This window comes from Myiozetetes cayanensis, unplaced genomic scaffold, assembly GCF_022539395.1.
Source record: "Myiozetetes cayanensis isolate MyiCay16 unplaced genomic scaffold, myiCay2020 scf2-11, whole genome shotgun sequence".
Lineage (NCBI taxonomy): Eukaryota > Metazoa > Chordata > Aves > Passeriformes > Tyrannidae > Myiozetetes > Myiozetetes cayanensis.
Window position 1 is genome coordinate 5,233,907 of NW_026087411.1, and position 18,051 is coordinate 5,251,957.

Genomic DNA, 18,051 nt, shown 5'->3' on the forward strand with positions numbered 1-18,051 from the left:
CTTCCCTTCCCTTCCTTCCTTCCCTTCCTTCCCTTCCTTCCCTTCCCTTCCCTTCCCTTCCCTTCCCTTCCCTTCCTTCCCTTCCTTCCTTCCCTTCCCTTCCCTTCCCTTCCCTTCCCTTCCCTTCCCTCTTCTCTTTTCCTTTTTTCTTTTTTTTTTTTTTTTTTTTTTTAATCTTTGTTGTCACTTTTTTGACCACTAACTTCATGAGCCTCTCTCATGAAGTACTGGCTGTTTTCCCGTGACATGTTCATTCTCTGGCCATTTACCCCTCTTTGCTTAAGTCTTCTTTCTTGCTGTAATGTGCTCCATCTCCTCACATTTGTGCTCCGTGTCGGTATTATTACTTGTCTTACTTTTTTTCCTTTTAACTCAGAAATTGATGAAGTTCTGGGAACAAAATATTAAGGCACTGAATTTGCTCTCATACCTGATAACTCAATCTTTTTTTCCCCTGAATCACATTTTACATTGCATCTCAAGCTGTATCTTTCCCTTCTTTATTTTGTATCTTCTCATTCCTTCCTCTTCCTCACACTATCTTTCAGCTGTCTACTCTGGCCAGATCAGCTCCCTTTCTTCTCCTTTTTAATTTTTGTTTCTTAATACCCTCTGTCTTTACTCTTTCTTCCCTTAGACATCTTCCCTATGTGCCTTCTGCCCCATTGTCTTCCATTCCTGTTCGATCCACTTGATTTAGTCCCATCTTTTCTTTGCTTGCTTCCTCTATCTGTATTTTTCTTAGTCCCATTTCTTCCCTACTTAAAGCGTGGGAGAAGTTTTTTTCACTTCAACCTGCAAGCTGTGTGCATGCAGACTGTATGTGGAGGTATTTAGGCAGGCATTTGAAGTCCAAGAAGAGACTGCATTGATCAGAGCCTCCTTGAAATCACGCACATGGTTTGGGAGGATCATAGCTGTGTCATTAGAATTGATGCAGCCCTTTGGAGACTGGAAGAATTAGCTTAAGAGCTCTGTGAACAGAGTTACTGATCCCCTCATGGATCCCTTTCTCTATGGTAGATTTATAAACAGCTCAGCTTTTCTGCTTGCTTTCTTGATGTACGTGTGCATGTGGTGACTCTTTTACGACGCGCTTCTGTCATTTGCAATCTGGTATAGCAGCTGTAATCACTTAGCTTTTAACCAGGAGAGCCTTTTTATTAGCTTACTCATTTTTATTTAAGTCACCTTTTCTCATGGTGAATATCACAGGGCTAGAAGGGACATATCTGCTCCCAGCAGATGCTGTAAAATATCAACCTGTAGTGATGGTTGTTAGCAGCGGCAGCTTGGCTGGAACGTGATGTTGGAAAGGTGAGGAGACTGGAGCTGGTCTGTGCAACCTAACTGGTAAAGTGGCAGGCTAGAGGGGACCACCAGTGGAAAATATTCAGAAGTCATTGGCCTAAAAGGCCTTTCCAACAGGGAACCCTCATCTGCAGAACCTGAAGTGGAATCCGTAATTCCTGAATCTCAGTGTAACTCTGCTGTCAGCAAATATCTGCAAAGGCTGTTGGCAAAATGTTGGTCTTATTTGCCTTTAGTGACTGGTCCACATAAAGAATGGAAATTTACTGCAGCTGTCATTTACTCTGTAAACTCAAATGGCTATGGTTATGGAGTCAGCATGATTACAGAGAATGGAATTAGGAGTTAAGAAATGCACAGGCAACTTTAATTAACCTCCTTTGTGTATATGCATTATGATGTAGTCTTTAATTATGTGATCACATACTATTTTCCCCAAAGCAATTGTGTCTCATTTACCTCAGAGGATAGAGGTGATGTAGAAGGCTGTTTGTCCAGAGGACCTCTGTACTTCTGATTGCAGGAATTGGAAGGTGTACGACAAATGAAGCAGGGGTTGTGAGGAGCAAAAAGATGAGGTCATGGTTAAGGTGCTTGAAAGAATTAAATGTACTGCTGCCTTTATCTGAGTTCCTAATCAGAACTGCTAAGTCTTTTGAGCCGAACTTCCTCCAAGTGGTCGCTATTTGTGTATCCTTGCTTTCTGTATTGCTTTGAGGTGAAAGTTTGATTTGCAGATATATTGAACGTCCAGGTCTGTCAGGGAAATCAATTGGAGCTGTGCTTGAGACATATAAAAGGCTGTATAAAGCTTAGTATACTAAAAAGAAACAAACAGGTAATAGGCTTCCCAGAGTAAGCACCCAGTGATAGATCCTTTCAGCTGGATATCTCCATCTCAGTTCTCATCCGAAGAACAGGATAATAACGCTTCCATGGCCTGGCGTGAGAAGGGAACGTGATTAATGTGATTAATGCTTTTGAAGCCCCTAAATACCATAGTGGTGGGCACTGTAGAAAGAAATGAAAAGGAGAAATTAATAATTCTGTCTTCAGAGCAAGATTTGAATATTGTGGTGTTAAGAATGATGACACATATTGATGAGCCTACACATTGAACAGCGAAAATAAACCCGAGCACTGAACACCACTGGGCAGAGCTCAGATCTGGGCTGAAGACCAGGAGATACTGAAAGTAAAAGGTGGTGCTACAAAAAGGCTCTGTTTCAAAGGATACAGACCAGAATGAAAATTAAGATTGTGCCCACTGGTTTTATTTCTGGCATCTCCTAAATCCTGTGTCAAATTTGTTTAACTTGTTTTTGTAACGTAGACAGCCTTAGCAAGGAAAGCAGTATCACGTGGAGTTCATGAAAACTAGTGCTTATCTGGCAAAGGATGTGTTTTTCTCCCTAATGGGGCCACAGATAATTTCTGAAGTTATTTCAGTTTTACATGAGCTAAGGATTCCTCCTTGGTGAATTTAAGTGCAGGACTTGACCAGTTATATGGATTTGGCCAAAAATTTTGCATATTTAGGATCTAGCATAGATTCTGGGATGCAGGGGTTCCAATAGCATGATACCAGGAGGGAATCACTCTGTCTTTTGCTTTTTGTGAAACAGGAAAATAGTAATTCTTTCTTCACAGGAGCGTCCAAGGATAACTATGCTAAAAAGAGAGACTTCATATGGACTATAAATATTTAAACCAGATTAATATAAACTGAAGGGGGTTGGGGTTGGTTCAGAGAGTAATCCTGATGCTGCTGTTGTGCTTAAATGCAACTGTTGCTAACCTGCTTTCTGTACAGAGAAAGATTTTGGTTTAGTTATCTCTGCTACCATTATTTTATATTTATTCAAGTTGAATGACAGCAATAGCTACCTCTATATATATATATTTCTTTCTTTCTTTTTTAAAGAAAGAGTTGGAAGAGTAGCAGGGCCTATATTCAGCTTTTTTAGTAAAATTTGCACATACAAAGTACTTCACTGAAAAGCTGTTTCCTCCAAACATGCAAACACTGTTTGTGTGCAGAGGGCAGAGGAACGGGCTGTGGCAGGAGATTGTTTCTCGTTGTTCAGAATATTGCTTTTTATTACTCCCTTGCTCAAAGGACTTGTTGCAGCTGTATCTAATTCATATTTAATAAGTTCTTTCTACTTCAGGTGTCAATCGGTTGTGCCCATTGCTTTTCATTTTCATAAATATTTGAGTGCAAAATGATAACATTTTTTTGCATGCACTAGACCAGTGGAAATGGAAGTTCTCTTTAGAAAGGCTTCAGAAAGAGACAGATTCTGAAAGGATATGAGTCCCTATGCTCATACTTTAATTTTGGTTGCATACATTTGTGCAGATAGGGGATATGCCAGCTGCATTAAAATAAAAACAAAGCATTATTTTAAATGCTCAGAAAAAAAGGTTTAATAAATGGCCCCCTTTATTGATCACGTTCTGCAATAATCTGCTGCCCCTCTGAACTAATAAGCTCCAAACTCTTTGGCTCCAATAAGTGACCAAAAAGTAAACTCTAGCCAATATGAATAGAAGTGGAACAGAAGGCAAATTCACAGTAGACAACAAAAATAGAATATTTTAATTTGATTGAAAGGTACCTGAAACTCAAGGTAGCAATGCAGGTATTCTTTCCACCAATTATTTTAACGGGTTCTTGAAAAGCAGTGTAAAATATCATCACTAGGTAATTTTTTTTTCTCTGTGAAATCAGAATCCCTATTTCTGCTGTGTTAGGAAAGGCATTGAGCTCATGAGTAGAGTTTTTTGTAGTCTCCTCAGTTGGAAAATAAATATCTGTGATTGAGGTGATGGTGTTAATTCATTTAAAGAAGAACTCCCAAGTTATTCCTATATTGTTTTTCTTTTTAAAAATAGATTAAAAATCTGATATTTATTAATTAAACACCTAACATTAATTTATTGAGGTGTAGGACTTTGCAGATGGCAACCTTGGTCTTTTAATATTAATTGGAAAATATTGATTGAGAAAAGACTAGTCTGTCATGATGATAATTGCAACCAGATTTAGATATGATCACTAGATCTTCCAGAGATTACAAAGAAGCAGTTACCATCTAATTGGCAAAAAGATTGAACATTATTTTGGTAATCCCTAAGCTTTGGTAACTTATTCCCTGTTGTTCATTTATATGTCTTGTCTGTATGTCACCATAAAGTGGTTAAATATGGTGTAAGCTGATAAGACTATACTGTAGAGTATTTACATTTCATGAGCATTCCAAGTTTTATAGCAGTTTTAATAATATACTTTTATTTAAATGAAGGTTAGACCTGCTTACTGAACACTTCAAAACCACAACTGACCTGATATTTACTTCTTTATAACGACAAGCTAAGGTTGAGATAGTCTGATCTCATTTCCTTGATGGCAAGAACAAGCAAGTTGTTTTATGTAACATTACTCAAGGCACGAAAAATAAAAAGAATCTGTAACTTTCCAAGAAGGTTCTACATCTTTTGACTTCATATTTGATCTGCTTAAGCACTTTCTTACTATGAAGTTGTGATATTTCACTGTACAAAAATATTGCTGTAGATAAGTCCCTGACAAAACTGGGAAAATAAATCAATTAGTGCAAGTAAACTAATTTTGAAGAAGAATTAGTATGCACTGTCAGTTTTATACCAGGAGGGATTTCCTAAGTAAAGCATAACCTTTGATAATGCAAGACAAATGTTAGCCGTTTTAGTTTTAGATATAAATGCTTGAGTTTCTCAGCTGAATTTTATTGCTGTTATTTCCATAAACTGTATCTATTTACACCACTTAAGCATCTGACCTAAATATATAAATACACAGTTGCTTACTATGTGGCTGTAAATTCAAGGTGCTGCACAGTGTGCAGCCATACAATTAACTTGAACGCTGACAGAAAATAGACTGTCAACTTGTTAACAGAATTTTACGATCATCTGAACAAAATGAGTTCGCAAATTTTATCATCTTCTACCCCATTTATAAATATTAGCAAAAAAAAAAAAAAAGCACCATAAATCTCCGTTTCAGAGCTGTCCCTTTGTGCACAAAGCGAGACCCGGGTTTCTCAGCCTCTGGAATGCTCTTTTTCTATCGCTGCTAATAGCTGTGGACGTTTTCCGTGTGGATGTTCAGTACACGCTGTTGTGAATCCCAGGATGATATCGCCATTACTTAGAGCTGTATTTTGCATTGCCTATTCTGTTCTTGCTCAGCATGCACAAGGGTAGAGTTAAAATCTTTATTCATTTCATTTAAAAATGTTTCTTTTGTTCTCCTTATCGTGTTCTGGCTTTCCCAAGGATATATGCCTTGAACGAAAAGTCACATGTGCATTACTAATTGTGTGCCATTGTATTTACAGTTCCTAGTGGTGGCACTGTGAAGCTACTAATTCTTTTGCTTCACTTGATGTAAAATAATCTGAGTGTCTTTGATAGCAGTGAAACAGTATTAATTGTTTTGTACATTTCTTGGTCACTCTTCTTAGGTGGTCTTCATAATCTATTAGAACTTTCAGCCAGATTTTTGTAATGTCATGCCTCCAGCAGTGATTAAATTGGTAATTAATGAACAGTCCTTGGCAACATAAACCACATCCCGTTAATTTTCCCTTTTGAGTTTTTCGAAGTTGTCGTCTCTGTCAGAAAGCATTGCGCCACCTTGCTACGGCCCCTTGGCATGGAACCACAGCGACGGGATTTTTTGCAGCCATTAGTAGATCAGAGCAGTAATTTCACAGTATTTTGGTCAGGGTAATTATAGTACCAAGTACCGAGTAGAGTTGGGAATTCACACAAGAAGTCCAGAAATACCAGGTGAGCTTCCTTGTGTTCACTGGGACGTTATGATTAGTTTAATTGGGCTTTGTTTGATTTCAGCCGCGGAGACTCTTTGTGCCACGGCACTGCAGCCACTTTCCACTTTAGTGTTTCTGACCTGCATTGACAGGAACTGGTGCAAAAATGAGCTCTTTGAAGTGGGACTCTTTGGAGAGGACAACAAAAAAAGGGGAAGAGTGATGTGTAAGTAGTGTACTGTAGCAAAGCTCGACACCAGCCCGAATACTCTGCGTTTTACGGGTGATGTGATTCAAGTTCTTTCATATTTTCAGCCGGAACAGATAATATTTCTGCTACGTTTGTGCAAATGTCGAGTAAATTACTGCATGTAAAAACACAGTCTTTTTTTTTTAATCACTGGCTTTTACATAGCACCTACTGTTCTACCTTCCTTTGAAGATAGAAGTTGTTTCTCCCACCAGAAATTCTGTGAATCGTCTATTTAGTCCCACAAACAAATCTGGGCAAATGCATTAATGAGACTGCAGCTGCACTTAGCAGTTCACATGTCACAAAATAGTAGGTAAAGGCATTCATACTTGAGTGACTGACTATAGGTGTAGTGGCCTTCAGCAGTACATTGTGCACATTAAAGTTTAAATAGTCACTTGCCTGTTGGCTTCTGAATGAAAGGACTGTCACTGGTCACTTCTCCTAAAGCCTTAATGAAACCAAATAGTTTGCTACGAGTTTGGGCCTAACCATTGGGGTGTTTCATGCAGTCTTGTCAGTTGATGTTCATGAATTGACTTGAACGAAGATCAAAGTGTTTCTCAAAATGGAGAAGCGGGGAGAGAGACAGCTCCTTCAATTGCACCACAAGAGCTAATCAAGCCATCAGTTCTTTATGCACTCTGCGTGCCTTTAGAATTTAATACCCAATGGTTTGTCAGGACAAATTGAAATTCGGGGGTTGGCGGGGCCGCGGTGGCGGGGGGGGAGAGGGAGAGTGTCCCTCCTCAGCCCAGTGAAAATAAAATTTGCGCTTCACTCTTCTGGAGGATTATTTCAATAAATTTTATCACTTAGTGTAAAACTGCAATGTTGATTAAATGTTTGGGGTTGAAAAAAGAATTTACGGTGAAGGATTGAATGGGCATTACGTGCCTCATCCCTGAGTAAAGATTCAGGTTTAAAGTGAAAGAGAAACTAAACTCGATGTGATTTTTTTTTTGTTTCTTGGATTGCTAATGAACTTTTTTTTTGCTGAAACATTTTAAATTGGATCCAGAAGATAGATTTTTGAGTGTCAGTTAAAACAAAGTCATGTGAAAATGCCTCCCTCTCTCCCTCCCTCCCCTTCTCTCTTTTTAATTGATATGATTTAGGCAGAGGAAAATGGTAAGGGGGATTTTTCTATTGCAGAAGCAATTTTTAAGGGATTTAGTCTTATTTAGCCTGAAGGTCTTCACACTAATGAGAGCACTTAAGTTACGTCCAGGCGTTGATTAGACAGCTCATCTATCAACTGGAGCATGAGAATTTGTATTTTAGATACCTTTTATACATTATAAATTTTTTTTTTATTACTTTAGACTTTATTTTCCACAAATTTTTAATTGCCTTTTTTCACATCCAAGATGTCTGTAACGCAGCTGACAGAGCACAAACCCGAACAGGGAAATACTCTCCATTTGGTGGAGAGTACATTTTGATACATTTCAATAATATGGACATGTTGATAATATCGAAACTATATCTGTAGAAATTGGTGTTCTGGATACAAATTGCTACCCAGATACATTCCTTAAACTGCCACAAGCCCCCTTAAAGTCTAAATACATTTATTCAGGAATCACGGAATTATATATATTTTAAAATGCCCAACTACCCCCCCAACCCTTCCGAAACTATGAATGCTCTCTCTACCTGTAGGTTTTTTGCCATGTTTAAAACACAATAGCATCTTAATTATTTTCTGAACCATTCTGAAAAGTACAGCTTTTGTAACTTTTTGACATTTCATGTTTAAAAAAAAAAAAAAAAAATTTAAAACGTTGCCACCAGCTTGCACTATGAGCAGCCTGTAATAACAGTTAAAAAAGCTTTCTGAACTATTTGACAAGATTTCTTAGTGCTGAGGCCATATGCTGTAGCCTTTAAGCTATTTCTTCCTATCAGTTTCATTATCACCTGCCTCTGAGTCTCCAATATCATCAGTAAGCACATGCAGAATCATAATTATGCCATGTACAAGTTCTTTGATAACATGTACAGTTTTCTTCTTAATTCTTTATCAAATGCATTGATCGTGGCATGTGTGCATTGATCCAGGTCCACCATCTGGCTGTGTGTGATAAGCACAGTGGCATCTTTGCATTTCCACTGTCATTCATTGCGCTACAATTTGGCTGCAGGGGAGTAGTGGCTGGGATTAGCCCTGTTCTGCTACTTACTTGCATTTTAAGTTGACACCTCTACAGCGGCTCAGACCACATTACAAACTGAAACACATACGCACGACTTAGTGATGTGACACTCCTCAATAAGCTTACTCCACTAGCTACTCAACAATCTGTAATTGGATTTGTAGGAATAACAGCAAAAGATTTCCTAAGAATTGCTGGGGACAGAAGGTGAAGTTTTCTCATTATTGGCAAAAGGCTAGGTATAGATCTTAGGCGATTGGTATTTTCCATTAAAAAAACCTGCCAGCAGTTTGCAGGACATTTTCAAAAAAAAAAAAAAATCACCAGCAAAATAGGGTCCAGGGAGATGTAGGGTTAGCACTTGTTCTTTTCATTCTCATCACACAGAAGCAGACAGGGATCTCGTTACCCTCCCCCAAAAATTAAGAGAAGAGGGGGAGGAAAACCAACTTTCGGAGGCCCCCTGCAGCCGGCTGGCTTTGTTCGGCTGGGAGTGAGCCGGGAGCATTCCTCAGGAGGGCAGTCCCCCCTCCCTTGGCGCGGGGCTGCCCGCCTGAGGAGGAAGCTTCCCAGGATGGCAGTCTGGGAGATGCTGCTCTCCAGCTTACACATCCCATACACTTGCCAAAAGTCTTTGTTTCATAACACCACTGTTGTGTTTTGGTTTTTTTTCCCTTTTCTTTTCCTTTTTTTTTTTTTTTTTTAAATTATAAAGTCAAGTTTACACAAGAGAAAATCCCTTAAGTGGAGCTCGACGAATGTTGACTCCTACAATGAGTAAGCAGGTTTCTTAACTTGTGCCTGTAACTCAGCAGTGGAAAGGCGCAGAAAACACCATCTTTAGTCTATTAATCTCAGCTCGGACGTTCTGCCCTGTCTGGGTGATGGCACTATTTCGGAATACTTCTCAGCCTGCACTCTTGAGACCCTGTTTGTGGGTAATTCCGATAGCATTGACAGTCATGATGACAGGCAGAACAAGCTTCTAGATCTCCCAGCACCTTAGGTGATTGTTGGCCTTAATTATACTTCCTGGATGGGGGAGACCACAAACTTGCCTAAGCAGGGAAAATTCCAGGGAAGAAGTTAGCGGAGGACTTTGTCTCTGCTTTTGGTTTTGGTCGACTTTCTCGATGATCTTTCCTGGGAGCCCTGTGGGCTGGCAGGGCTGCCCTCACAGTGTTGGCTGGGAGAGCGCCTCGCTCTTCGTGTCGGCGCAGGTGAGCGGGAAGAGAAGGAAAACAGAAAGTGTTCTTGGAATTGGATATTTCAGCCCGTCCTTAAAACTTGCCGTAGAGCCAAGTGCAGTGTGAAACAGAGCTGCTCGCCTCTGTCGCCGCAGAGATGTGCGGCTCCCAAATGGTTAAACGGGTTAAATCTTATTTATCTGAACAGAACTTTGGGGCTGTTTTGCGGAACGCTCCAGCAGAAATACCTGTGGTTCACTTTGACGTTACGTTTTTTTTTTTTTTGTTGGTTTCTTTACTTATAAATACTTGAACTGTTAGACCTTTTACTTTTTTCTCTGAGAAAGATGTATTTGTACCAGATTAGAAAAGCTAAACTGTTTCTTTACATTGAATAATCAGCCTGTCATGACAAATCTATCTACTTCTGCATGAGTAGGTGCCAGTTTGACTAGCTTCTTTTAGGCTCACACTGGGTTTTAAGCTGGATCCGTGTGCATGACTGGCAGTGCATTTGTTGGACCAGATCTAAGGAGCCAGAGAGCGTTCAGCTCCTTTTTGCCTACAAAAGAGCAGCCAGACAACCAGCAAGAGGCCTTGGATGTAGCACAAGGTGATACTTACATAGTCAGCCATTCTTTTTTTTTTTTTTTTTCAAATATTTTTTTTCCATTCAGTAAACTAAGAGTTTTTCAGTTTCACAACGACACAAGGAATTAAATTATCAGTGGATTGTTTTTCTACAGCCAGCATTCTTTACACCAGAAATACTGTACCAAATGAATTGTAGGTTTTGCAGAACAACATAGATTATATTAAAAATTTAAAAAAAAAAAAAATTTGCTGGCTGTTTCTTTTAAAAACCTCCGTAATTTAGAGGAATATTTTCCATTTTACAGCCACACAACCCCATTTTACTGTGAATTTTGGGAGCCTTTTTTTCTTAGAAAGGACAGCTTTGCTAAGACATTGCTTGTGATTCTTCCAGTTTTAGACTCTGGGCTACTTCTGTTTTCATTCAGTCTCATCAGTCCATCAGTGCCATAGCTCGTAAGCCAATAGCTACTTAAGACAAACAGTTTGATACTTTTTGTGATGTGCATTCATGAAAAAAATATTTTCAAGCTACATGCAGTTTATTGGTAATAAGGTAGCTGATGTAGCCACTGGGCATAAGGCAGAAAATACCTAAGATGTTTATGTCTGTGTTTGCTTACCACTTCCTAGGATCTGACTGGCCACAGAAATCCAAAGCCACTTTTGTTTATGCCGAGTGTTCCCTGCTTAGCAATCCATATTTTGCTCACTACCTGTGTATTTTGAGCTGTTCTGAAAACGGTGGTAGAGACCAAACATAAATGCGGTCCCCAGGGTGATCAAAGATTTAATCTGACCAGATGGGACAAACTTGAGAAAGATTTTGACTTTCCACTCTGTTTTGCAACAAGAAAGGCTGATTTTTTTTTTTCCTCCCGTCCTTTCTTTGTTAGCAAAGGCAGAGATCAGGCCATCCCCAGAGGAATGAGCAGGTGTGGCCATTTACAAGCATGTCTGGTTATATTATAAACCAACATAAGAAAAGTTTGAAATGGTTTGAAAAGATCTGTTAAACAGTTTTAATGTTTCATCCCAAATCCTATTTACTCAAACAAGAGCCGATGAAGGTCACAGTACAAGCCAGCCTGCTCAAACCTTCAGAGCTCGTGTAATTTTATTTTTTTAATTTTTTTTTTTTTAAATTCTGTCTTCTCTACTAGCTGAATAGGTACATTTTGGTAATCCTGAATAGGTACATTTCGGTAATCCTTGCCTCTGGACAAGCACAGAAGTCTTTTTCTTTCTGAATGGCTAATAACAGAGCCGTTCTTCCTGTCTAATGATGAAAGAGGTGGCAGTCAAGTTCTTTCTCTTAGATGTTCTGTGCACTCGGGGCTGACCACGAACCATTTTGAAACCTACAGCTACAGGAATCACTCCCCCTCATAGGTACAATTCTGGTTTGATTTTGTTGCTGTGGTGTGTAACTATTTTACCACTTTTTTTTTTTTTCCTCCCAATCTGTTGACACGGTAAAGAATTTTCTTTCTAGACATCAAGTAAATGCTGTTCACCAGGCTGTATTTTTTTTATAGAGAGAGGATCATACATTATCAGACTTCTGGTGTAAAGTCAGCTTGGATCCTCCCAAAATTCGACCCAGGAGGACTGAAAATCCCTGGCAAAGGTTTTTGGTTTTGGGGTTTTTTTTGTTTGAAAATGCAAGAAGATTGCAGAATTTTTGTCATTTAAGGAGATGTTTTTTAAGTGGGTGTTTAGGTTATTTTTTCCTCTGCAAGAGTCCACCACTCTAAATATTTTATTGAGTTGATCAGCTCTCAACTGACCGGGTAATGATCTCAGAAACTGCCCTGCCAGTGTTTCACATTCGAATTCACCTTCCCAAATCCACGGCATCATTTTTGGCCAAAGTAATGTCAGTCATTGCCGTCTGCGGCGAGTACAAACAGGACCCCCTAATGGCAGCCATTTTTATTTGTTTCTTAAGATCCAAAGGCTGCTGAAAGAACAATTGGATAAAGTTGAGGATTGGAGAAGCTTGATTTTCTTGTTCCAGTGAAATGAAACTCCCGTCCTTTTTTTTTCTTCCCTTTCCCTTAAAAGCCGGAGTCAGCTAGGGGGTTGTAGCTGTGTCAAAGCCGTTGGGATGCCACTGCTGATCACTTTAATTACTAGGACTAAGGAGGATAAAATTAAAAGTAGCACCATTGAAGCAGTGGAAGAAAGCTTGCCGAGATGTCAGTGAACTGTGAAATATAAAAATTGCATACCAATACATTTTTATAGGAGGGAAACAAGGAATTACATTACTTATTCTTGAAGAGTTTGTCCTTAAATAGTGAAGTTTTCCTTGCTGTGCATCTGCATGGCAGATCTTTAAACCATTACGAAGTATTTGGGGGGAAAATAACAGAGCAAACTTTAACGTCTCTTTGGCATGTCAGATCCATGTCAGAGGGTGAAAGATTTTACTGAGTTTTCTCTTCAGCTGTACAGGAAAAAAAATCACTGTATGTGTGTTTGCTTGGTCCTTTCTTGGTGCAGTGCTTCTCCTCATGTTGCCTGGGATTTTTTTAATATCTTTGCTCATGCCTCCATAACTCTTCTGAGCACTTTCCTTTCCAAATTCTGGGAGATTGATATGCTGTTTAATAATTTTTGTGTACCTCAAAAACTTTATCTACTTTTTCTGCTCTCGGTTTCATTGCTCCTTCCACCAGCGTTTCTCCTGCCAAGCTCAGCAACCGAGGGTTCAAATACCTGAATTGAATTTAAGCAAGAACTAGGCCAGTTTTTCTCTTATACGCTGGTGATGATTGGCTTAATCAGCACAAACACAAGCCATCGTAATCTGTGTTTGCTTGGAGATCCCCGGGATGTTAATGACTATGCTAATAATTCAGGATACAAGTTCTCTTTCAGGAGGAGGGGAGGAAAGGAGAGGGGAGAAATCAGCCTGCTCAGTTTAGGGCATTTTTGTCACAAACACTTAACTGACCTTGTTTTAAACTGCATGTGCTGAAGTAGATTGAATTGTTTGACATTAAACCATACGGGAGCTTAATTTTGCACGTTCCTTCTTAAATGTCATTTAAATCAAACCCACAAGTTCCTATGTTGCAGGAATTGGGAATATTAGGAATCTGAGCAGTTTTCTTTATGTAAAATTCAGTGTAATTAATGTTACCAAATACTGTGGGTCAAAGTAAAACCATTTGCTGTGTCAGTTGGTTGACTAGAAATTAAATTAAATTGATTTATTATAGTGCATAGGAGGAGGGGGGGGAAGCTTTCTAGTTGTCTTTCTAATGTGTACTTTACCAAATAAATTTTTGATAGAACTGTTGCTCTGTGCCTTCTGGAAAGTTAAAAGGCTGAGAAAGCAAACAAAGCCCATGTGCCATCCTGCTGCCTCGCAGGGCCCAGGCAGAATTGTCTTTCCAGGGGAGGACATTAGGAGAAAAGCAAATCCAGGCAATCTGATAGGGAATCAGGACTCTGTCACTCAGAGGCGAGATATTGTGCTGTGTCCATATACTTTGTTTACTGTAGGGTTTTATGAGTTGTAACCTGCCCATGCAAGCTGTTAATGAGGCTAAATCTTGCTGCTTGAGGATTGAATTACAGCACACCTCTGGGCTAATGGTTATAAACAGAAAGTCCCATTAGGGCTGCATTCTGATTCAGTCATTTGCATTTTTTCTATTGTGCTGAGAACAATGCTGAGTAAATAGCTACAAACAAACAATTTACATGGAAATGGATAAAATGTACCTAATTAGTATTTTGCGCTTGTTTTATTAATGATTGCTTGAACTAAATAGCACTTAGCAGCAGCTCTCACCAGTGTCTGCAGGTGTGGGATGCTCAAGTTTCTGGGCTGGTGGGAAGGCTGCCAGGATGGCTCTCAAAAATTAGGCAGTTTGTTATGTTCCACTTAGTTCAGGTCAACAGCCCGTACCTGGGATTTATCCAGGTCATTATGTCAATATTATGAAATTATTGGCAGGTTAGACTTCAAGCCAGGCGCTGCCTTGTTGTGCTTATGACCATTTCTGATATAGAGGGGAGAGGAAAAATAGTCCTAATTTTGGAAAAAATCCCGTGTTTAAGGTGAAAAATGAAATGGTTTCCCTTATGGTTTCGTGGATTCTTATAGATATGTTTAAACACCTCTTTTTATTAAGACTTTTTTAATATGGTGGGTTAGTAGTTTACAAAATGTGATGCTGCAGATCTTTGCTTTTTTATGTATCTGAAATATTATTGTGCTTTTAAGTTACGAGCCTTAGTAGGACATGGCATGGTTCCAGTATGATCTCTTTAATTACTGACCAAAGCCCCACTAGTAGGATCTTTTAAATGATGCAAAGTCTTTTCTGCTCTGAGAACACCTATTGTTCTTTCAGTAATTTTCGTTAGTTTATTTTTTTTTGAAAGTATCCATTGAAGTCGAAGAACATGTCTCAGATTTGATGCCACTTCACACTTTGAAGTCAGCTTGGTGCTTGGATAACCCAGAGCAACATCTGGCTTCTCATTTCAGTTCTATGAGAGAGTACTACTCAAATGAGTAATTCAATTTACTAAAACCATTTTATAGCCACGGTAAAACTTCACTCAAATCACTCATTAAGCGTGATTACTTTGAGACTGAAGTGTCTGCGAATTTTCATCAAGGTATTTTTATAGAACATAATTTATAAAAGCTTTACATTGCAAATCATTATGTTTCTAATGCAGTAATAATTTGGGGAATGCTTTAAAAAAAAATAATCTGATGCATGGATGTCTTTAAAAATTGTGGTGTGACACCCAACTGATATCGAGCGTCCTATTTATAATGTGGGCCAAGCACCATGCTGTAAACCAGTTCCTATCATGATGATCAGATTGAGAATGAAATTGCATTTCTGTCAATTACTGAGTTGGCAACTGTTCAATATATCTTAGCAGCAAGATGAAGAGCGGCGTCGGCAGCTGAGAGAGAGAGCTCGTCAGCTAATAGCAGAAGCTCGATCTGGAGTGAAGATGTCAGAACTTCCCAGCTACAGTGAAATGGCTGCAGAAAAGTTGAAAGAAAGGTCAAAGGCATCTGGAGGTGAGCTGAGGAACCTTGTATCTTATTCCTATGGCAACCTAGAAACCAGAGACCTTTTTGGGTATCACTTTTATTCACACTTCAAAACGTTGTTGTTCACCAGGTGAACGTATCAAAAGACCTGGCTGTAGATGTGTTTCCTAAATCAGCGTTGTGTCGCTTAATTTCCAACAATTACAAGAGAAACATATATGTGGTCGAAAGAAAAAATATGTTCTGTGAACAAGTAGCTCATATTGGCCCATTATTTACAGATTTGTCCTTACCCACAGTTTTTTTAGAATTTTATGGTTGTTGGTTCTCTTCAATATATATTTTTATATAGGAGAATGGACATAATTTTGGGGGGAAAACAACATTGGAAATACTTAAGAAAAGTTATTTTGTATTAAATGTCTTCAAAAAATTGCTTGGAAGAGAATTTTAAAGGTGGCCTGTAAGAGGCAGGGGCAACAACCTTTTGATATTAAATGGCAGTCTTTTGACATACCACTTGCATTTACAGGTTTTGTGTTGTAATATTACTATAATGTTATTAAACTGACTTTGAAATGTCATTAAAATTCATATACCTGCCAGTGCTATGAGCTGGAGTAATGTAGTGTCACTCAAACTCAAATGGGTGCTGAGCACACATTGCAGTGCAGGCTTCTTGTTCTTTTAATGTCTTCTACATATTCTAAGGGGAAATAGTGTTTCTCATACTAACACGTAATCATAAGCTGAAGTGTAAAGAAAATCCAACTTTACGCTCACAATGCATGTAGATTCAATAAAAATATTTATTTCTTCTCTACTTTATGTATTTTATATGCATAAATATTTAAATACAGTCTTGTTGCACCCTAAACCCTACACTTCTGTGCCATTTAAAACTGAGAAGAAAGCAGTGAGTTGTACATCTCCCTCTGGGTTTGGTCTTCAGTTTTACTCTCCTTGCCCAGTAAACCAAGCTCTCTTTTGTGGTAAATAGGGAAATTACATCCTTTTTGGGGAGGCAGTAAGACAGGCTGAGCCAAACAACACAGTCCTTGGACATTACACAGACTATGGTGTTCCTCATCCCTCTTCACGGTTTATGATTCCCCATCCCACATTATTTAATTACTTCCTCCTCAGTGTTTCATCATGCCTTGCATAGCTGTTCCTGCCATATCTTCCCTCAAAGTAAGGTACTCTGAGTGCTCAGCTGCACAGCAGTGATCCTGTTTTGTCACAGTGACTCACTTGTAGTGTTGCTAAATATCTCAGTGTGCTGCTTTCTGGGACATGGCCTTCCTGTTCATATTTTCCTCTGTATTTTGCCATTGCTCTTCCTGCCCTTTGTTCAAACTGTGAACAGTTTCAGAGGTAACTGTGTATATGTATTAAAAGAAACATGTATTTATGGAGGGAGATTGCATATGACCCGAAGAGTTTAGTAGTATTAAAGCAGACAGTATCAGTACTGGTGACAACTCGCTTATAAAGTTATCACCACTATACCTGTTGGGTTTTATCCATGCAACAATTTCACAGCTTTCTAGTTTTGCATGCTTTGAGTTATCTCCTTTATTTGTATTTCCTGCTTTGATTTTTCTTTGTCCTTACAGTAGTTTGGCCGGTCTATTTGAACTTCTCTTGGACTTGAAATTTTTATTTCCGGTCTTGTTTTATTCCTCTTTGCTCTTTTCATGTCGATGTGCATTTTCTAGCATTTTCTCTCCTTCTCAAAAAGGATGGCACATCTTCCACATACTTCTACCACACCACTGGTAATGTTAGGTGCCACACTAGATCTCCATTCAAGAAATTCATTCTTCTAAAATGTAGTAGTTCTGTGACATGGCACCAACACTTAACAAAGCAAACGAATTAGAATTATTTCTGGGTTTAGTCTTTTTTCATTTTTGAGTTTACACCAAAAATTAATATATAATTAAACAGTCTTCTTATTACAACTGGATTCTGAATGTTGCCCCTAACTGCATTCACATGTAGTAGGGTTTTTTCTGTTACAGTCTTGTATTCCGTGTAGAATACCCAAGACAAGCTTCTTGTGATATCTTTTGTCTTCCAAGCTTTCTTGTCCATTATGCTTCATAAATCTCTTTTTCTGCACTGATTACAATTACTTCTTATTTTACAAAAAGGGAATGTACAAAATAGTTTTCCTCTCTCTCAGTTCAGTTATTTCTGAAAAAAAGTGACATTTCAGCTTTGGGATTTGGAGTTTTTAAAGACTAACTCTTTTTTATGATTGTAGGTAAAAATGTGATCTCTTTCATTGTTTCTATATGCTCATTAAGAATTTCATGCTTTGGCAGTGGTGCAGTATTCTCTGTTAAAAGGCTTTATTTAATCATGGTCTGAAAAACTCAAATGCCTATGGCAAGTTGAAACTTTCCTGGATAAGCAGCATCCTTAGCTACAAAATCCAGTCTTTTCCATAGGTTATTTGGCATGTGAGACAGAAAATACTTCTTCCTGCCAACTGCCAGAGGGTTTGGGATGGCAGCTTCAAATTTATTAGATGTCCTACTAGCTTCAGGCCGATAAGCGGATGCCTTGAGATGGATCCAGGGACAGTATCAAGATAGAAATCCAAATTTCCTAGCAGCAGCAGGACAAAGGAATTGACATATTATCTAGGAATATGTGCAGTGGAACACCCGTCTGCTCG

The 18,051-nt window shown here is 38.8% G+C and overlaps 1 protein-coding gene across 12 annotated transcripts in view; it reads left to right on the forward strand.

Moving 5' to 3' along the window:
- Positions 1–18,051, forward strand: part of EHBP1 (EH domain binding protein 1) — a 210,109-nt gene that overhangs the window by 141,719 nt on the left and 50,339 nt on the right. For all 12 annotated transcript variants that reach the window (XM_050316897.1, XM_050316898.1, XM_050316899.1 and 9 more), the window contains one exon: positions 15,242–15,389. In XM_050316897.1, the coding sequence (XP_050172854.1) occupies positions 15,242–15,389 (148 nt within the window). The remainder of the gene's footprint in view (positions 1–15,241; positions 15,390–18,051) is intronic.